Below are 22,846 nucleotides of genomic sequence, written 5' to 3'. Positions count from 1 at the left end.
TTTCCATGAATAACATCCAGCCCTAGGAAACTGAAAAACAGCTTCGCTCAGTATCATAACTGCCAGGCTACTATTGAATTTTAGAGCTCAATTAAGTTGATTAAATTTGGAAGGATTCAGAAGCATTCATTTTTTGAACAATTCTGGCTATGAAAATCAGACTTTTATTTCCAGTAGAGCTCCAAAGTTTCATTTGTCTAGTTCGCAACGTAAGCAAAGAGAGACTTATTTGGAGACTGGAGCAAAAAAAGATGTTTCCCAAACAAGCATAAGCTGGTCAAAGACCAGCAGAGTGAACTGGGAGAAGTATCAGTGCCTGAAGCACTGTAACAAAAATTAACTGGAAATCTGAAAGAAGGCATCGTCCGAGTCTAGAAGTACCAAAGAAAGTAGGCAATATCATGAGACAATTCTTGCTTGCACATGTGTTGACTGGAAAATTAACATAAAGGGGATCATTTATAAAACGCACGAGAATGGTATGCTCTGAAACTGTGATAGGCGAACCATAATGTAGATTTCTACGAACAGTAACTGTGGCTCAGCATGATGAGGAATTGAAATGTTATGTGTGTGTCTCTAAATAAACATTTACGTACCTTTCTAAAAAAATAAAAATGTAAAAAGAAAAACCAAAAATACCCAGCCCACTCTCGGAAGTCAGACTCAAACTATGCAATGCTGAACGCTTTACCTTCTAAACCCATAGCAATGTATGCAAACAGTCTGACTGCTGTGCAGCAGCAGTGCCATGCAGTTCCACAGTAATGTTAAAAGAAATCTGCAGTCTTGATTCAAGAACCTTGAGCTGCTTTTAATAAATAAAGATTTCCTTTTTTTGGTCTTTCAGTACTTACAAGAGAAGGCACTGTGAATATCTGTATCGAGAGGTCAGCAATTGAGAACTCTCTGTCGTGGTCATCTTTCATAAAATCACTCTGCAATCGCTCATAGTTCTATTAAGAAGGAGGCAAAAAAAGGCAAGGAGTGCCAACTATCAGTTTTTAAAAGAAAGACAGGCACTACTCACCAGAGTAGGTACAGTGAAGAGTTGGACAGACAGAGCAGCCACCGATACTGCCCGTTCGTGATCATCCTCCATATAATCTCTCTGCAACTGCCGGTAATTCTAAACAACAAGGGGAAATTCACCTCTAATCCACACTGACCTGATTTTTTTTATTTAAATGTCTGCTCTGGGAAACTTTAATGCCACGATAAAGGGAAGAGTAGCTGTTACGGATTATTATATAGCTGTTTTGTATAAAGAACATGACAACTTAATCTGCTCATGCAAGAGAGCTACTCAGTCTCATTTTCCCAATAAAGGCTAATATTTTATTTTCTACTCAAAAAAGTTATTTGTCTTCAGCAGAGTGAGCAGAATATTGCAATGCTGATTTAAAGCATTTCAAATACTAGTTACTGCAGAAATACTAATCAGCATAACTGAATTTCAGCACTACTTTGAGTAGTGCTGTAACAGCTTACACCTCAACAATGAGAAGTGATTAGCTGTTAAGAAGTGATAGCCTGCATAGTTGATGGTGAAGACAAAACCATCCAAACTGCTTTAGTTCTGGGGAGCCTGGAAAGCCCATTTTCTTCCCAGGAGATGAGATGCCATTATAACTAATAGTTTGAAGACAGAAATAAGGTAGTCAGCATTTCATTTCAACATTTCACTTCCAAAAAAAAAGGAAGAAAATTCTGGGTAACAGTTCATTTGAAGCACTATATGCTAACTAAACTCTCTTTGCTAGACAGTTTAAGCATTTAATGGCTCTTTGTAAGAAAGATACTTACTCTTGCAAAGCGAACAGCAAAAAGTTTCTTGTATTTCAAATCCATAAGTAGACTGCTCATGAATAACTGGTGATACACATTTCTAGCTCCTGTCACGAAAAATGAATTAAATATTGGATGTCACTATTCTCTATCAACATATCACGGAAACATTTAGAAAAGTAAACTTTTACAGAATGAGGTAAGTGGGCATTTCAGAGCAGAAGCTGCTTTGATTAAGTCTGTCGGACAGTAGCAAAGGAAGAAGAAAAATACATAAACCAAAATTCTTCAAGTGGCGTATTTATTACTCCTGTATAAGATAACACTGAGCTGCTGAATGGGAACATAAATCTTCAAATATAAGGCAAGTCAGGCAAACAAGAATGGAGCTCTATCCCTCCTCAGAATAAACAGAGGATTTGGATGGCCCAGGGAAAAAAAAGCATGCTATTATGAGAAGTCCTGGGAACTGCAATAAATTTTGTTAGTTGTGAACAACTCTGCTAAATAATCAGCTTAGCTATCTCTGAATTTTTAGTCTGTTTGAGCAGCATCCCAGAAAATATTATCAATACAAATGAGAATTGACTGTATGTAGCTTCGAAATACATGCACATATGTACCATTTCTTTCTGTAGGTCACTTTTAAGTCAAAAGTCATTATACTCTTTCCTTAATGCAGAGTAACTATGGAATACATGAAAAAGTAGAGGAATATTGATGTTGAAATAGAAATGCAGAAGTTACTCATTGCTTACATGAAAGACATTATCCTAACAAAACCTGTATTAAATATGTTGCAATGGTCCAAAAAAGTAGTACCTTTCAGATCATGAAATTTGTGGTCAAAAAAAAAAAAGATTGGAGTGACAGGAATTCATTCACACAAGATAAGGTATTAGACAAAACCTAGAAGAGTCATTTTCTCCATGCTACATCCACTTTCCACCTTACTTCGTACTACTTTTATTGCTGCTCCAAGAAGTTCCCAAGACAGACCGCAAAGAGATGTCACTATTCTCTAGAATATCTATACCTCAGAACTGAAGAACAAGAAAAGATACTGAGGGGAGGGTAGCAATCTTCAAAATACTATATTCATATTTAAATAAGGAAAGAACAGATATATTGCATCATTCTCTGCCTTCTCTTTGTGCTTCTCTTTCTTATACCTGTCCTTACACACGCCCTTTCAGGATATCAAATCAGACATAGAATCCATGATGGAAAAGAAATTAACTATCTCCACTTCCTCAAAAATTACAACTTTCTAGCCTATCCCAGTATATCAATCAGGCTTTTAAAATTTTAAGGGTGCTCTAAAATAACAACAGTAGTTTTCACTGAATGTTCTCAGCACACTTAGGAATACCTCATGAACACAAACACAAGTCAAAGTAGAAAACTTCTCCCCTATCCCTTAACCAGAGGCATTTTGGTAGAAATGATATAGATGCCGAGATCCTATAAAGCAGACAAACCCCAAATCACTCTACTGTTTACTCAGTTTTCCTTAACTATCACTGTCATCCGTGTATTCAAGTCAGCCTTAATTTCAGACTACTTTGAAAAATCAGATCTAAAACCAACCCCATCTCCAAATTGTCTCCTGATGTTCTTGTCTTCAATATATTTGGAGGCCATCACAAAGAGACAGATTACCACAAATCAGGCAATTCTATCTATAATACACCACAGTAACAATGATCAAACATTAGCAGATACAGTAAAGGGAAAAATGATATGCACAGCATTGCTTAGTATTTTCCGGAAGTTTGAGATAACTCACCTTTCCACAGTTTAGAATCATACAGCATCAGTTTATCCACAAGAGAAGAATTTTCACCATCCGGCCCCTCCTGTAAACCAACTTGACATAATATTCGACGAAGGCCATCTTAATGAAGAGAAATGATGCAAGTTAGTTATAGCTTAAACACAAACTTGTACATTATTTTGACATACTGGAATTTTCATAAGACACAGCAGAAGCCATAGGGCCTTCTTTTCCTTGACAACTGAGTAACACTGCTCCTATTTTGCTGACAGAACCACAAATATTTTATACCTTGCAAGTTTCACACTAACCTTAGGGAACATAAGGAACCTTGTGAAAATTGCCAAACACAATGATTTGTTTCAAAGTTATCAAATAAAAACATGCTTTCTTAAAAGTGCTGCTGGCTTACTTATATAAGAAATAATTATACAGCAGGCTAATGTTTTAGGTTATATTTTTTCCTGTTCAGAGTCCTATCGAAAGGAAAATCTAATTCATATATGAAATGACTCATATACTCATACATGAGTTTTGTTTACACTTACTAGCTGCTATTATTTTAAAGCTTCTCTACATATTTTTTTCTAATGGAAAGCAGTAATAATTGTTATTATATGAACACGTAAGTTATTACATGCTTGCGGACAAGCCTGCACTTGCAACAGAACGCAACACAGACACGTTCATATTAACAACGTTCAACCTAGCTTTGCACTGCAGGTAATGCATATTCACTAACACAACTACACAACTTACATGCATTAGCCCTTACTTCTGCACGCCACTTAGTCATCTCAGCTGCTTAGGCAGAGTTGGCAGTGGCTTAGTGCCATGTATACCATACCATGTGCTGCATGGTGCAGTTCTCTACAGCCCATGAACTCCTATAGCAGTTTGGAGGGGTGGGTTTTTTTTGCCTTGCAGAGTTTAATTCCAACTACTGTTATGAAGGGTAACAAATTAATGGAAACTACTGCATTGTTCAACAAATGCAAACAGATGCTTATTCCTGAAGAACTGACATTTGCTAGGAAGGATGTGGTACTCAAGCTTGTCACAAACTTCCATAGTAAGGCCTTTCCCTTTATTCACTGACAAGAGTTTGACACTCATTTCACACCAATCATTCAACCTAACTTTATGGCACAGCAGAAGACCACTCCACCTGCCAATCTCCCTTTGGTCAGAGACATTTACGTGTAACCACCTAAGCAGTGCAATTCTATCACCCCATATTACAGATGAACAGTAACAGGCTGTTTAAAAGATTGAGCAGAACCTATATGTTTGGGTGTGTTTGTTAAAAAGCTAAAGGAAACCAACTTTATCAGAAGTGCATTTCACAAAACCAGACTCCAGAGCACGTTGCAAGACTGCACCCCAAGGTGTGTAAGGCATTTCAAGTAGCTGAGCACATAGGTCACAGACAGAACACCTGCATACTCCTTACCATCAAACATTATTTTTGCCCTTCTGAATCATAAAGGATACTGCATTTAATGAAGTGAACTCTGCAGAATTTCAGAAACACCACACACACAAATCAAACTATAAATTCAACACTTTCATCTGTAATTTGATACTCCATTCACATACTGAAGTTACTTTTTTGCAACTGTAATTTAGTGCTGAAAATTAGTGACTTTGGTACCTGGCACAAATGACATGCCACAGAACTGGGCTCAAAGAATATGAGAAAGACAGGGCCTGCCTACAAGTTACACTGAAAGGAAAATTTATCTCAGAAATTAAATATCTTCATGTCTCCCCCTTCTATTAATACCTATTATTTGCTAGCAACACTGACAAGTATTTGAACAAACTGCTACCATAACTTTTCAAAAGTTTGATTTATGTATCTTTAAAAATTAACTTATACAAACAAAAAGCTACTTATCTTTCAAAAAAGACAGCATGATACAGAGATCCTGTGCCTGAAATCTTGGCTAGTTTTTCAACTATCAGTCAAATAAAACATACAATCTCCGAAGAAATCTTGCACCCACGCAGAACATATAGGCAATATTACAGTGGAGTGTGCTTTGCTAATAATTCTTGTTAACAATTAGATGGATAGAACACAGAAAGTACATTGGAGACTGTATCTACATTTCTACATATCAGCAATTTGACATGTTTTCCTTTTATTTCCCGTCACGCTCCACATCTTCACAACCTTATGATTCATCAGGACAAAGGAGGAACCAGCCAAAACAAACACAGAGCCTTCCCATAAAAATGATGATGTGCATCTTGATTCCTTTGAAGAAACCTCTTTCTAAATATCTGATTAATACTTTGTTGGCTTCTACACTTACCCAAAAACCTCCATACATCCTTGCATTTTCTCTGTTCTGCTTAGCAAAAAATCTAAAGCAATCGCTTTCATCATCATTCATCAAATTACTTCTGAATAATTTTGTTTTATCTAATCAGACAGGTTATTTTCAGCTTATTGCATAAATTTAAAAAGAACTAGGGACTGAAAAATAGCTTGTTGGCATACCGCATTTGACAGCAATTCTCAGCTTCTGTTCAACAGCCACTAAACAGAAAATAGTATCTGAGAAGACTAAGTAAGACTGGTAGCACTTTCATATGGAAGTTAGAACTCAGAACAGCACTCCAGTAAGAGAAAACAGAATGAAGTCTGAGAAGTTATTAATAGCTTTGCCTTATGTATTACATATCTGAAATAAGAAGACAACATTGCTTCAGGAATTCAGCTTGCCTCACAAATATTCGCTAACTTATCTCAAAAAAGTTCAAGTTTGCCCACCTGAATATCCAATAACACTGCCAAGCCAAGTTAGGAGCTTCAGACCAAAGCTCTGATGGGCAACAATAGATGAATGCATAACTTGTACTTTCAATGGCTTTGTCTGACGACTGGTATTTCTCTTAAAAAGAAAAGGAAAAATGAGGTCATGCATATTTAAGTAAGCACTAGCATATATTTCTGTACAGAAACACAGCATTCCTATGATTAAATGCAATATTTTATAATATTAATACATATTCTAACTGCTAACACCTACACAGGGAAGAAACAAAAGCAAAAAAGTCTGAACTTTGTTTACCCTATTAATATTTGAAGGACCTTATTATGCAATATCAAGATATTTAGGCCAATCCATTTTCCACTCTTGGCCTCTTATCAATGTACACACTGATCTGCTGCATTTTACTGATAAGCAGTCCCACGCACAACCTGAGACAGCCAGGCACATTTGTTCGTCACAACATGACATGCAAGTCACACAGCAGCCCAACAAGGAAAGAAACTGATTGTCCACGGACTATTTTCAAGAATACAAATTAAACACACAGAGTTAATACAAGAAAGAAAGTATTTCCCCTCATCTCTGTATTAGTAATCTTAATAGTTAGACATTACACAAAAAAAGCCATTTGTTCTTTGATTGCATGGGTGGCAAGTTTAAAAATATTGCACAACTTTATCTTTAAAGATATGTTAATGTTTTCAAAAGGCCTTAAATAGTTTAAGGCCAGTAACTCTAGTTGCAGTATTTATTTTTCAGTATACATAAACTATTTATTTCATGTGATTAAGTACTGCACTGCAGCAGTTAAAGAAAAATTAAATAGAAAATATTATTCCCATATTCTTACATGGAAGAACCATGTAATGTATAGATACTATGAACATGTACATACACATATACAAATACACACATGCAAAATGAAAGTATATTTATAGCTTCACACTTGGATTCCATCAGTAACAATTTCCACAGTTGTAAATGTGAAAAAGGCAAACTTCATACTATAGGAGAAAATCCAAAATAGTTTAACTTCGCTGATCTGAACTGACGTGCAATTCTAAAAGATTACATCTGAAGTTCCTGATCAAACTGTTTTTTGAAAGGAAAAGTTGTCTAGGAACTCCTTTTTAGGCAATTATTTTGGGTGCAAGGTAGACCATAGTAGAACAAACAAAAAGAAAGAGAGCATAAACCTGTATTTCGACACCTCTACTGTGCGTATTGTAAATAGTATCTCCAACACTTTGTATTATTAAAATATAAACAGTCACCACAATAACAGTATCCCAAAATTGTGTAGCAAAGCCTCTTTTTGCTTAAGATGAGACAAATAAGCAGGCGATATTACTTACCACTATTACTGATTTTGCTTGATCGCAGTACTGAAAGTCTCCGTATCGAACAGACCTACGTCCCTTTAAATTTGTAAAGAAGTAACATTACCACTAGCCTCTAAACAAGAAGTTCAAATGCTGTGTTTTACATTAGTATAAAAGATAGAGTAAAAGTTTCAGATGCGTGTTAACCACTCTTGCTTTCATACTATTTTAATTTTTTAAATTACTGTATATAGTTACACACTCGAATTCCCAAAATGCACCCTATACTTTTTAAAAGAAAATAAAATATACCACATATGCAGTTACCTGTTCTACTAAACTTTCTGTTTTGTAATATTGTTTAACCATCATACTTCTTTCATTTAAAATACTGAAAACTTAACTTCAGTACTAATGCATCAATCATTCATTTTGGTAGAATTTAAAGGTATTTCAGACATTTCAATGCCTTTTAAAAAGTAGATATGAAAGCTAATTGGTCTTTTAAACATACAACTAAAGCACTTGGTTTATTTCAAAACTGGAAGGTTTCCATATTGTATGAGTCTTTCTATATTGTCAATACATACATTAAAATAGATAAGTTGATTTAATTTACAGTGTATTATAGACAGAATAGCTTACTGAGATTTTAGATCTGGTCTGATGCCAAATCATTATTTCAGGCATAACCTTCTCATTTCTCTTACATACATACACACATGCACAGGTATATACACATTCATGCATCTATTTAGAAGTAGGGCAGGGATCAACAGTGGGCAAAAAATCTCCAAAGCGCATCCTACAATACACAGCACATGCTCAAGTCAGCACACATTTGGGGATAAGAGAGGAATCTTTTGGTTACTGATATCACAAAATAGAGTAGTGATAATACAAAACCAAAATCTAGTTCAGTGTTAAGTAATATAAAGTGGTTCTATTTCCTTTTCCACTGACCTTCTTGAAGTACCTAAACAATCCAAAACGACACTCGTTGCCATTTTGGAAGAGACTTCCCCCCACATGCCACCACCCAAAAAAAGGCACGAGCCAACAAAACAACATAAAAGGACCCTCATTTTCCCCAAACTGCTTACAGGCTCATGGCACAAATAACAAGATGCAGTTGTCTGTAGAAAGTTTCCCCTTCTTAAAAAATGCACACAAGCCAGAATACAAACACAGCTGGCAGAGTGCTTCTGAGACCGACATACTAGTTAAAATTATATTCAGCACATAGTGATTCTGAACTCATTTTTCTTTCTAAATGCTGTATGAAATGCTTTACCTCTTCCTGCCATTATCATCTGACAACTATGAAAAGGAAAATGAAATTAAAAAAAAAAAATAGTTCCATGAGCACCAGAACAAAAGCAGCCAATTACGGATTTTATCCGTCACAGTTGACTGGTGTTATTCTGAGAAGCATTTCCCATGCTTGGAGCACATATAGGGGCTCTTTCAGTGTCAGCTCCCTGGTGTACAGTAAGGGATGAGCTAAAGCTGCTGCCTGTGCTTGACAGAGGAGTGAAAGACACCCTGCTATCTACACGCACAAGACTTAATGGAATACAGTTACACTAAAACATATATACAATATCAGGTCTGGTTTGTATTGGCCAATGAGTTAAGACATTTTAGTGTGGCTTGACACACAGGGCTCAATCATATTAACCACGTTCTTTGGGAAAACAAACTAAAGTAAACATAGTCATATGAAATAAATATTAGGCTAAGTATAATTAGAAGTTCTAGCAATTAATTTACTTACATCTCTATCTACTGTTGTTGCAAAACCAATAGCTTCCTTCTGCGTGCAGTTGACAGCCTTCTGAAGAGTATAAATAACTTGTTCATAGGTATGGACTTCATCATTAAACAGCATGCAGTAGTAAGTGTCACTCTTCTCACTTCAAAGCAAGGATTGAATTTATGTAATTCAAAGTAATGTAATTTTAAAAAACAACTTCTAGTTTAACAATGTTTTCCACCAAGGAGACAACCCAAGCCTGGGCTTCTTCTGCTATACTGCAACATATCTCAACAATTTATTTGAAAAGGACTGATCACTCCTAACTTCTTTAGGAATGTGCATCTTTCCTGCAGAATTAAGTCCAAAATGAGAAAAATCTGAAGACAATACTGGAGTCTGAGTATTATTTTTGAACATTTGTTGATTATGAATCTATGGTTTCCTACTAAGGAAAACAGATTTCCTTCCATTGCAGCTGTGCTCAACACATTCCTCCACAGCTTCTTACAGATTTCACTGATCTTGGCATTATTTTGCCACACCCGTTTCCCCAATACTGCATAAAGGTCTATTAGACAACAAAACCTTGGCAGTCTCTTAAAAAGCCCAAACTCCACAATCCTTAAAACCACAACTTACTAATCTTACATAGATTCAGTGCAATCTTTTGATTCCCGTAATTTATTTACACAGCATTCTTGCTCACTCAACATGAAGTAAAAGAAGATACTAACAAGGTGTCACAAATTAATCCATGATAACTATGATGCTACAATACATTTAAATATTCTGTAATGCTTCAAAATTTCTAATAAGTGGATCATCAAAAGCACAAAACACTTTTGCCATCAGAATTTCAGTAACTTTGATCATAAGAAATTAACCTGCTGCTTGTTTTAGGGTGTTTTACTAACGCTTCCTTTTCAATATTAAGAAAACAAAGATATCACAAAGACATTGTTTCATCATCACTATGTAGAGAAATAGGCTGTATCATCACAAAAGTAAAAAATATGAGAAAAATAAATCTATTAAAATTATTTTAGTCCATTGTCTACAAAAAATTCCTGACAATTTTAGGAAAGGCAGAAAATATACTTAAAATCAGAATTTGCATTTTCTATCATAAATATCTGCAACCCTTCAAAAGGTAGAAGACAAATACTATACTTACATCATCTCTAGGCCAGGCAATTCGTTTTCTTTTTCCCATGTTAATATATCTACTGCATATTTAAATGTGATGGCAAAAATATTATAAGCTCTTACTACCATATCTTCTGATAACTGCACAAGAGGATCCTAGAAAATAAATACAAATAGCAATTGAGAAATTAAATTACATTCAAACCAGGAACTGTCAAATTTGCACCTCTCTTTGTCAAAGATGATGTAAGCATCTTTAATGATGCCTGTCTTTAAATGACTTTACATTTGAAAGGAATAGTTAATAATAATCCTGTTTTCTTTTTCCAGTTCTTCACTGACAATCACCAAAGCAGTAATCTAACATTCAATACCTAAATGTTAAACTTGCCTCTGATCACCCATTTAAATTTTCACACATTTCTCCATTTTCACTTTCATTTTTTCTGCTTCTGCACAGCTTCTAAGACAGTTCTTCTGAAGAACTTTTAACCTCAGCTGTATTAAAGTCTGCTTTTTCCACGATGCCTTCAAAAACATAATTTGAAATCACTGTATCTTTTGTTCCACTTACCAATATTAGTAAAGTTCAGAACACAAACAACTATGCATCTATTGCCTTCTTTTATATGTAGCATGCATTTAGAGTCAGAAGTCTTATCTGTCCAAGCTTACACAACATCCAGCACACTGGGATCATGATTTATGATGCACATCTCTTACATCCTGTGGCATATAAATAATTAAATGCTTAAATGTAACTAGGTATTTCATATCCATCTGTCCATGTCTCAGTCTTGTTCACAGACAGCTGTACCCCTTTTGTATGTGGGCCATGCACCCACTTGCGCCCACTCTGCACTCTCCAGGGTGCACTCCATTTGATATCTGCAGCAGCCACTATAAACTCATCCTCCTCTCTCTGCCAGAGCAGAATGGCTGCTGCTGCAGGTGGGGTAACTGAAATAAGGAGGGGGAGGAAGAGGAGTGCTGCCTCAGTCTGCAAAGTCAAGGGGACTACTTTTTGAAGCAGCAGATGAGAACCGCTGTCAACTCTGAATCAGGTAGTACAGGTACCACTGCCATTCCCTTCCAATCCATTTAAAGGGATTTGTGTGTGAAGAGAAAACATTAAAAACCTCTTATCTGAAAGGATTCTTCTACTATTTCAATTTTTTGATGTTCAGAACAACTAGCCTCTATTCTACAAAGCTGGAAAGGGAACACTGCATGCCCTGCAGGTCACTTGGACATGTACTATACACTGGGTCACTGACTCAATTCATCTTTTGATATTTTGAAGAACGTGTAATTGTTAGCCAATTGAAATATTTAACAGTAGCCCAATTTCTGTTTTAGGATTACCTAATACCAAAGCCGTGTTTCACTACAGTCTATGTCACATAAAAATGGCCACAATAATCTTTTCAGAACTTAAGTCTGCATTATCTGCTTACTAGTACTTCACCTGTACTAGTAAGTTTATTCACACACCCACCCCAAGATTATTTTGGAATATTTGGAAGTTTTACAGGAGTGTTAATAACTGCCATTTCTCTTTTTTTCTTCATTTAAAACTTATCTATAGGGTATGTAGAACTATCAGTTACCAAAAGCAAAGGCAAATCTTAAGCAGCAGCACTGCCTCCATTCCCAGCATTTTCAACAAAGACATGTATCCAGGCAAGGCAGAAAACAGGCTCCAATAATGCTCAACAAATGATCCTTGATCTACCTCCGAACACAACACTGCGTAACATAAGAGACTTCAATCCCCATCGCTCACTGGGAAGAAACACAAAGCCTGCCCAATATCTTAATTTTTCTGTCGCTCCCACTCACTGCGTGAGTATCTTTGGACACAGAAGTAGCAGTCCACTCAAGATTTCAGAACACCAGTTTTCTAAGGCTGCCCACGAATGTAAACTGGGCATGTAGATCAAGTGGTGAGTGCACACAGCAGTGCTAGTCTTAGGGCTGAGACAGTGATAACAGATTTTAGAAGGACCACTGTCACTGCAAATACAGTTACAATTGCTTCACTTAAATCATCAGATCAGCAAAATTACTGCGAAAAATTTGCCTTATATTTTCCCTTCAAAAAAATCTCACAGAAATTATATTACATAACAACAGACATGAGTGGCTAGACGAGAAGCCCAACTAGCCTCTCTCATTCCTGAGATGTAATAACACATAATAAGGAAAGAATATAAGAAAAGGACAGAATGCTCCTCTAGTCTCCAATAACTTAGGACACTAATACTTCCCATACCAAAGATGGTATCTGCAATTTTTAAATGGGCATTGATAATTTTTTCCCCTCCACAAACATGTTAAGTTTCCTTTTGAACACATACAAGCTTTTCACAACAATGGTGTTTTGTAACAGTTAGTCCAACAGCTTGAATTCATACTGTAAGAACTAGCATGTCTTTTTGCATTTAATGTGTCCAAGCTGTTATGCTATGAGAATTGGTGAAGCTATGTTCTCTATTTGCCTTCTCCATACCAAACAAGCTTTTATAGGCCTCTGTCTATAAGAATATAAATCTGTCACGGTTTAAAGCTGGGCTGGCTATTAAACTGGTGGCAATCTTCTATCTCCATTCCGTCTTTCCTGTAACAGCAAGTTATTTTGATTTTAAAAATCTGTGCACTTTACTGTGGTAACAATCACAACATATGTAGCACAGACAGCTTAATTTGGCTTCTTCATGCACATGATTACATACAGATTTTTTTTAACATGGCAGACTCCCTTCACCTTCCAGAATAAGACAGAAAACCAAAGAAACAGAACTAAAGCTGCAGAGGTGACCCAAGAAAATACAAAATAAAGCCTTCAAGTAAAAAATTACATTCTAAATAACTCCTTAAGTTAGACAAGACATTAATTTTGTCTAACACATAGTGTGGTTCAAATGTTACTTTTAAATTTCCTCCCATCTCTCACACATGGTATACAAGACTAAAAATAACCTCATGAGTTATACATATACACACAGACATACACAGTTAACAACGTTTTGAAACATGATGCCTCAATTGTTATTACCTCTTCTTCTGCAGTCTCTGAAGAGTTAAGTTCATGCTTTTGACAGTAAGGACCTTCTTTCCAAGCTTCTGTATCACCACAGTCACAGAACCCTCCTCCACCTGATGTTGTCATCTAAAATTATTTAAAAACAAAACAGTTCATGTGAATATGCATTTACATACACGCAGATTAAGAAATAAGTAGTCATAGCTAAACTACAAAAGCACGATGACTGTACTATTTCAGATTCTCACATTTTTAATCTGAACAAAGCTAAATTGTTTCATATAGCGCTATTACACAGTGAGTAAAAGATGTGCTGTTTACAGTAACAAGAGTTTACAGACAAAACTTACAAATTGTTCACCTAAGTCTTAGTAAGTGTAGAAAAAAGTATCTGAAAACTGTAATGATACATTTATACTGTTTTAATAAAATGAATTTTAAAGCTAAGATCACCTCAAATTAGTAAGTGTAATAATACTCTTTTTGAACCACAATGGTTAACTAATTCATAGAAGAATTCTTCTTTCACCTATTTTTAGCATACAGGTACATTCTGTACATACAGGTATATCCTATAGTATCAACAAAATTTGAAACATTTGCTTACACTTTTGGATGTCACCTAGGCTTGTTAATTCACTAAGTTTGCAAACTGAAAACCTACATACAAGAAGTATGCTGATATCAGCAAATTTGGTTGGATTTCTTGGGGCAAGTAGTTGTGTTTGGTTTTTTTTTTTTTCCTAAATCCTAGTACTCTGTAACCATGCAGTGATCGGATGTACATTAACAGCAGTGCAGTATTGTCAAAAACAGATTTACAGAAAGGCTACACTGGTAGTTTTCACTTAGCTTAGTTTAAAAACACACCAAGGCATTCTTGGTTTTGTTTGTAGTTTTTTTTTAACTAATCTGTACTACTAATAGCAGTAGATTACTAAAATAAACAGCATCACAGTTTTAGTTTGCTATTTTAACTTTATGTTTAAAAACAAACAAAAATCCTGCTATTCTACAGAATTTTACAACAATTCAGATGTTTAAAGTAAATAAGTTTTAAATAAAAGTGGTTTCTTAATAAAAGTTTTTCAATACCTTTTAAAAATAGTCAAACATCAAGATCAAAGCAAGTCAAAAACTCTAATGCTGTAAAATTCACTAAAGGGCATGTTAACATACTCATATTTGTAAGCTTAACTGTTGTGCATAAAATTTAATTGCTCAATATTTTAAAGTGTTGATTTCCAGAATTTACACTCAGATCAAAACACTCAAGTTCCTGTAAGATTATTGTAGACATAATTCCAAACTTCATGTTCATCCAACATTTTGAAACTATGTATACAATCTTAAACTTTAAACAAGGAGTTTCATACACATACAAAATTATTAATGACTACACCATATAGTCCAGCGGTATTACTAACCCTGTATCGGTGCTCTCTATGAATACTTCCAAGAAAGCACTCCATGCATAACACACAAGTTGGGTCAACTGCACAGTCTCTAAAAAGAGAAAAAAAAAACAGGAGGAGGGAAGCAGCATTAAACAAATGTTTTTGCCTTTAATTACACATTTTACAACAGGTAATTTTCAAATATCACCAATATGAACCTTCTGACTAACATATGTATTATTCTGAAAGAGGAAAGGGATGGCTTCCAAGGAGGGCGAAACAAATGAAGGAGAAAAAAAAATCTGTTCTCATAACAGAAGATTCTTTAAAATATTGACTGGGTAGCATGTATATTTGGGCAATATATAGCCATTGCCTTCAAGAGGCGAGACAAGCATATATGCAAGTAAATAGATGAATTACAGAACACAGTACAGACAGGTAAGCAGTATAAACCCAAGCAAGTTCTCTCAAGTACAGAGTACAAGCATTACCCATCTCCAGCAATCTGAGAAGACATTTTTTCACTGAACACTGGAAAGAAAGATAGCACACAACAGATTAGATCAAACCTCTGCTTCTAAGTTTAGCCCTACAAGCTCACTGAAGAGGTTTGAGAACACAATTTCCTCAACCAGGAGATCAAAGACCATAATAAGGTCCTGTCTACAAGCGCTGCTATATTAGACAGAAGTAATATTTCTAGCAAAAGGGGCTAAACAAATGAATGAGACAATTACGCATGACATATAACTGCCTCCCTGAGAAACACTGAAAATACATGAACCTATGTAATGCAACTGACTTCATGGCACCTCAAGATTAGGGGAGTCAGGTTTTGCAATGTAAAAATAACTATCAAGAGAATGAATGTCTCATGATGCAAGCAAATGAATGTCTTATGATGGTTATTATTAAAACAAGAATTCAGAGAAACAACTTATTTTGTTCAAAAGAAATGTTATTATCAAGAATTCTCTTAATTTCATTTCGCCAAATAAATTAAACCATGTAATCACTGAAAGATAACTAGGCAACCCATGACTTACTATGCATAAAGTACCATTTTCACATTTGTTATCTCCAGAGGAGCTACTAACGGTGAAAATGTCAAAGCAAAATTTTACAAAGCTCTTCTGTTTTAGAATAATTTAGGTTCATGGCATTTCTCTTTTTTTAATTAAAAAAATAAAACACACTTATTGCAGCCATACACCTACAATATTGGGTAGATTAGTTCTACAATATTGGGTGTCGTCAATTCTTCAGAGCCCTAAACTTGTGGCACTATACTTACAAATTCAGAACCATTTGCCAAGTAATTTCTCGAACAAATAAGGGTGCTTATACCTAAAGCAGAGGCAGACCTGTAAGCTTCACAACTGGACAGAAAAGCCATTGCTTTTAATGTATTTCATGGACCAAGAAAACAATTATTTTCTGTATCCCACAAAAGTTTAAATTTCTTCATTACCAAAGAAAACCAGTCAAAGAACATTATTAACACACAGCAGGAAACATTAACAGTTTTACATCTATGTTCAGTACTTAATCAAAAGAAGATGAGACTTCATCTTGACAGCAGCAACAGCAAAAATATTCTGTATTCGCTGCTGACCCTGACTTGAGCAGAAGATCGGACAAGAAGGCCTACCAAGACATCCTTTCTAACCTGAACAATATTATGATTATATTACTGCATCTAAATAATTTTTCTACGGAAACAAAGACCCTGAGTATGAACAGTATGTTCACTCGTTCTCTAAATTCTACACCAACAGACTGCATTACTCTATGTTTTCATCATACCTGACAGTATTCTCAAGGATATACTTTACATATCAAGTTGTTGGTCTTGAAAAAATAAGCATTTAGAAGAAATTAACAGAACTCCCAGAGTTTTCATTAGTCCATATGAAGAGCATTTGATCATTAACACACTAACTTCTAGGCTGCAAGGCAATTTTACTTTAATTAAAACACTAGTTCTGAGGTTTGTTTTTTTAGTTCTTTGGGACCAGATTTCATGAAGAGGTACTAAAGAAACTGGAAATTATTTTTATAGCCTCTGATAGTCCTCAGCCTCCCACTCTCTAACCCTCTACCCAGATCTCTCCACTTTTTCACAGGTGTGAAGGAAGAACCTAAGAACACCTGAGAGGAGATAGGAGTTTTCTCAGTGGTTGAAAGGATCTTAAGTATCCACCAGTTTAATCTCATCCATCTCAAGATAAGAGGTCTCGAAACATTTCCAAAAATACCTATTCTAACTGATCATTGAAACAGAAATGCAGAAGAGGCAGCTTGCCAAGTTAAGTATCTCAAGTCCACCCTGAACCAGAACTTCAGCGAGTAAGGCCAATAAGGTATCATGTTTCTAGAAAAGGAGAGCACTAGAGAGTAAATCCTTCTCCAATTATTCCCTCCTTGTAAATGAAGGGGAAGAACACCCAGAAAAGAAAACCCTCCAAATAAGACAGACATTCCCTCCCTCCCGTCACCCCACCAAGTGAGGGTTACATCTCTTTTAGCATCCAACAGATAGGTTTAACAGGTCATGGAAAGAAGTCTAAAATACAGGATCAACACTAACAGCTGATATTAAACACCTGAACTACACACACATACACCTGCCCACTTCTGATTAATGCTCTTAAATCACACTGACAGTTCACCCCAACCACTTACTTAATCTTGCATTTCTTTTGCACAGAAAACATCCCACATTATACTAATTAATACTTTTCCATTTACAAACCTGTAATGTGTTCATTTTCCCCTGGTCCCACCTGTCATGAAACACTGCAAGGTTACTTTAAAAATACATTTGGGGTATTAACTTTTCATTAGGACAGTATATTCTTATTGAAAAATGTTCCATGACTTCACAAATGATAAATACTCTGAAATGCTAAGCTGAACTACCTGCAAGAATACGTAGGCTCTCCCACTTTAAAAACGCGGCCACAAAGATGGGAAGGTTTGTTCGCTTGCTCAAGCTTTGGAAAACCAAATGCAGGATCTTCACCACAAAGATACCATTCCATTGGTCCCAGCAAAACGTGTTGTGCCAGCATGTCTTCTCTTTGTGGGGCAGGGTTAGGACCCCTGCAGTAAATTTTTGGTACATAATAGGCCAGATGCTGGTATACTTCTTTCTGAAGGTCATTTGCTTGCAGCCATTTCTTTTAAATTAAAAGGAAAGAGAACACAAATCGTTCATTAATAAAAATAACATACATAGTTTTATCCATCAAGATGACTCTTATTTCTAAATCATAAATCTAAAATGGCATTGCAAAACTAGAAAGCCATGCTTCCTTCTATGTGTTAAATCTAGATGATCACAGAAGACAGACATTACAAAAGGAATAATTTGTTTCCCTGCTTGCACATTTTATCCTATTTACATACAAAATTCTTTCCAAAAACACAAGATTTAAGAGACAAAATTCTTAAAAATTTTCCTCTGGGACGCACGACTGGTAAAATGTCCTGACATTAGTAGTGACTTTTAGGATAAGGCCCAAACTATGCTGGCTGCATTTCTTTGGAGTGCAGACTGATGCTGCCAGCTGGGGACACAGCAAAGCAGTGGAAGCCTGGAGTTGGCAAGGAACAGGCAAAGACAAAAAGTACGAGGAGAATGGCAAACACAGCATTAGGTAACAGTCCCTCCCCTACTTAATTTCAACAAATTACCTATGAAAATGAAGGGGTTTTGGTTTCTTCTACCACCAAAATAACTTACTTGAATTACTATTTCAAGTGTGATTGCTAGATCCATGAATTCTCTTAGTCAATGAATTGTAAAAAAACAGTGCTGACAGAGGTTTTTAAAAGCCATCAAACCACTGTACCTGCTATAAGCCACTGAAAAACTCACAGCTCCTTCTAGGTTTTTTTTCCCTTGCATACACACACAGAGTAAAAAAAATCCTCTAGGACAACATTTGTTTTATTTCTGCCTTGTGGATTAAAATTTTACAAAAGTTTAACTTGTAATTTAATGCTGCAAGGTTTTTATAATAAACAAATGGAAGCAAGCACATACTGCAAGTGTGCACTGATTAAATCCTGTGTTACATAAACAGCCTTAGTATGCCATTTCTCATTGTAAATATGACAACCAGATACCCCCTGGCAACTTCAGACAAAGAATTCAGAATCAACCTAAAACTGTACATGAAAACAAAGAATTAATTATAGCAAAATAAACGGGTTTGCTAACCAACTGTTACAGCTTGATTTAATTATTTATGACTTACTCTTAAGAACTTATGTGAGACAACACAGTTGTAGTAAGTTCTTCAGGATACAGACGTATAAAGTCAGCAGACCATTTGTGCCATTTAAGAGTGGCTGCATTTTCACTTTTTTTTAATATATTGTAATATTTTCATTTACTAGACTATATTTTCTAAAGCAGAACTTCATACAAAAAAAACACCCTCATTTGTCAGTACAGTTCTTAGTAGAATAATATGCTTTCCTCACTTCTCCTTCCTTAAGTTTGACTTCTTAAAATCATAATCAATCTACTAAATCTTCCTGTATTGATCTAGCTTTGATGGTCCAAGCCCCGATTTCTTCCAAGGAAGTCCATGGGAAAAGGTTGCCAAAAAGCCATATGCAACAATCTAGAAACTTACAGATAATCTCTCCATTCTGACCAGGATTCAGAGAATACCGTATAAAAATGAAAAACGTAAAGTTTTCATTAGTAAGAATTTTATTTGGTTTTCTTCCTAGCTCATTAATCTTTTTCTCTCCTTTCATCATTTGTGCCAAATATCTACTACTGCCACGAACTGACCCAATCACAGTGAAACTGACTTAGTCGCTCTCATGATTTCCATTTAATAAAATCATTTTTAGATTATTTTCTAGGGCATATATTAGTTATTACACTTGCATTTTTCTCAGCAAAATACCTTTAATTTCAGCTTTTTAATTCAGCAGTATATTACTAATTTCTATTTAGAAAATAAACAGGGCATATTAGCCACACTACAAGCTCAGACAAATACCTAACCAGAGAAAATTCTTGTTCCTCGAGTAAATGGCTTTCCCATCCCAAAAACTCTGGGAGTAGTCGCCTGGATGTTAGGTGTGGCTACACTTAATATGTCATCACACCTAAATCTCTTTGTGGAGCCAGTTCTACACATATAATTGTGCATACAGTTTTGAAAATCAGACCCTGGCTAAAATAATACCAGAAGGAAGCACAGACTACTAGGACAAGGAAACAGATGTCACTCCAAGAGCTACAAGGAAGGCAACTCAAAATACTGTTGTGCATGTAAAAATGTTACTAGAAATACATACATATGCATACATATGTTGCACTGCCTTTCTAAATCGCTACCTGGAAGGCACTGATCTCCAGTAAAACTACTCAAAACTTTGGCATTTGTTCTTTAACAAAAATATTTTGTATTTAGGCAAGTTTTCAGTCAGTATTTGTCTACCTTCTATCCTTAAGTCACATGTAAGAAAACCTAATGTTCTACTCTCCCAAGAGAGGTTTTTATTAAAAAGAGAAGTGTATTCCTCTTCACTTCCTCCCCCCTCAGACTTACTCTCCTGCAGCAATTTTTGACCGGGGAAAAAAAAAAAAAACAAAAAGCACTGATCAAATAACATTTGATATAAGTAAATACCTAGTGGTCTATCTGGGTTTCTATTAAATCCACATCTAAGTAAGAGATACTAGGTGAACAAAGCATGTAATAAGCCATAAAACAACTCAGTTTACTGTTTCAAAAGCTAAAAGGTACAATTTATGTTTTTCTTAGCTACACAAATAAGTATTTGTAATGTAGGTTCATGTTCTGTAACAGATAATTTATTCTTTTGATTGTTGTTCTTTGGAACTTCATATCATGAAGTTGTTGCAATGAGAAATTGAAGTGTAAAGTACTGCAACTATTGCTTTGGGCTAGCATTTGTTTTGCTAATATTGGGCTATCAGCAAAGCAGGGATAAAAACAATGCTAAAACCCAAGCACGTTGTTTACTTATACCATCAGGCAGTGCCAGCAGCATTCAGCTGCTAGCACATTGTAGATTTGAGAGTGACGGATCTCAGAATTGTAGCTTGTGCTGGTGATCACAGCGAATAAAAATGAAAGAGAACTGACTAAATTTAAGCTGGCACCTGCACCTATAGCAAATTCCTAAACACGTTCCACTTGGTGCACCATTGCCTTTGGTTTAACTACAGTGTGACCCAAAAAAAGCATCTGCTACTCACACAAACAAGGTAGTTCGGACTTGGTATGGACTCCTATATGAGGTGTTTGATGGAATTACTGGGTTTTCTCTTGAGGGGAAGGAAGACTAATCATGGAGCTAAACTAGCTAGGATATAGCTAAGTATGCACATTTGCCCATCTAATCATACCTTTGTCTGCACAGTAGATATACCACCATAATCTGAGGATAATCTGAATTACAATATTGTCTTTTATTTTCTTTGGAAAGCAGCCAGTGTAATTCTCATTGAAATACACACAGACAGCTCTTCAAGGTCTTATCCTACAGACACGCACATGAGCAGTCCCCATATTCTAACATACATATCCAGTTCCTCAAATGCACAAGGGTCTACAAGATCTAGCACCTATGCCAGAAACAAAAATTTCTGTGAAAACTTTACCCTCAAGACTTCACTCCTCTTCCAACTACTCTTCATAAAAGCAGGAAAAGTATATAAACAAGAGTAGATTACTTCAAATATTACATTGATTTTACTAGTATTTCCTCTACAAGCGTCTCATGCTAATAGTTCTAAGCTTAACTAGTGCAAGCTTTTGCCAGAACAGCATCTTAAATACTGGGGAAAGGAAGAATCCTGTAATCAAACTTCAACACTACAAAGCATAGTTGGGGTCAGACATCCACCTAAATTAATGGGGGAAGGGAGACCTTCTCACGTCGAGGCACGACTGCCGGTAAAGAGATGTGAAAAGGCAGCAGCAAACTAGGTCACAGAACTGAACTTCCCAGCTGCTTGGAGAAGGTGAGGAAGCAGTAGGCGAAGGAGCGAGACACTGAGCAGCGGCCCCGCTCCCACCGCCGGCCCTTCGTGCCCGGCGAGCCCCGGGAGCGGCGGGGAACCGCGGCCGCCCTCGGCTGGGGCTGACCGCGCGTAGGCGGCTGGCTGGGGAGCCACCTGCGCCGGCCAGAACAACAGGAAAAGCTGGCTGCTCGCTGCCATTGATCCCGGCTACCGCAACAGCGACGCTGGCGACAGCAGCGGGCTGGGGGCAGGAGGAGCCGCCGCCGCCGGCCGCGGTGCCCTCACAAGCAGCCCGGGCAGCGGCACCCCCTCACGGGAAGCCTGCTCGCCCCTCGCGCCCGGGCGCAGCTTCACCCCAGCCCCAGGAACGGCCCTCGGCCCTCACGGCCCCACCGCCGGCCGGGCAGGCCGGTGCCGCCCGCCGGCCTCGCTAGCCCCGCTCCTTCCCCGCCCCAAGCACTTCTCGCCCTTCCGCCCCGGGCCCGCCGCCCTCACCACGGCGATCTCCTCGGCGGAGCACTCCAGCAGGCTCTTGTCAATGGCCTGCACCTCCGCCTCCAAGTCCGCCGCCATCTTCTCCCCCCTCCGCCTCCTCCCTCCCCCGCTGCCGCCTCCGCCGCCGAGCCAGGGACACCCGGAACCGGGCCCGGCCGGCCGCTCTGCCCGGGGAACCCACTTCCGCCCCGCCCCCGCCCGGCACGTCACCGCCCGCGGGGCGTTCGGGGAGTTGTAGTCTTTCCCGGTGCCTCCCCCCCGTGGAGCCGGCGCCCAATGCCCGGGGCCGTGGCGCGGGACCTG

The 22,846-nt window shown here is 37.2% G+C and overlaps 1 protein-coding gene across 1 annotated transcript in view; it reads right to left on the bottom strand.

The window, feature by feature from the left end:
- The window catches only part of UBR2 (ubiquitin protein ligase E3 component n-recognin 2), a 60,698-nt gene extending 38,060 nt beyond the window's left edge, over positions 1 to 22,638 (bottom strand). The window contains 11 exon segments of the mRNA XM_068424955.1: positions 858 to 956; positions 1,807 to 1,895; positions 3,578 to 3,685; positions 6,348 to 6,468; positions 7,707 to 7,769; positions 9,451 to 9,589; positions 10,607 to 10,734; positions 13,637 to 13,750; positions 15,052 to 15,130; positions 17,947 to 18,206; positions 22,544 to 22,638. Of these exon segments, the coding sequence (XP_068281056.1) occupies positions 858 to 956; positions 1,807 to 1,895; positions 3,578 to 3,685; positions 6,348 to 6,468; positions 7,707 to 7,769; positions 9,451 to 9,589; positions 10,607 to 10,734; positions 13,637 to 13,750; positions 15,052 to 15,130; positions 17,947 to 18,206; positions 22,544 to 22,621 (1,278 nt within the window). The 5' untranslated portion in view covers positions 22,622 to 22,638.
- Positions 22,639 to 22,846: the final 208 nt, after the last annotated feature.

The sequence above is a fragment of the Nyctibius grandis genome, chromosome 1, assembly GCF_013368605.1.
Source record: "Nyctibius grandis isolate bNycGra1 chromosome 1, bNycGra1.pri, whole genome shotgun sequence".
In the NCBI taxonomy this organism is placed as follows: Eukaryota; Metazoa; Chordata; class Aves; order Nyctibiiformes; family Nyctibiidae; genus Nyctibius; species Nyctibius grandis.
The sequence above is the reverse complement of the archived record's forward strand: the minus strand, read 5'-3'. Positions and strand labels throughout refer to the sequence as shown.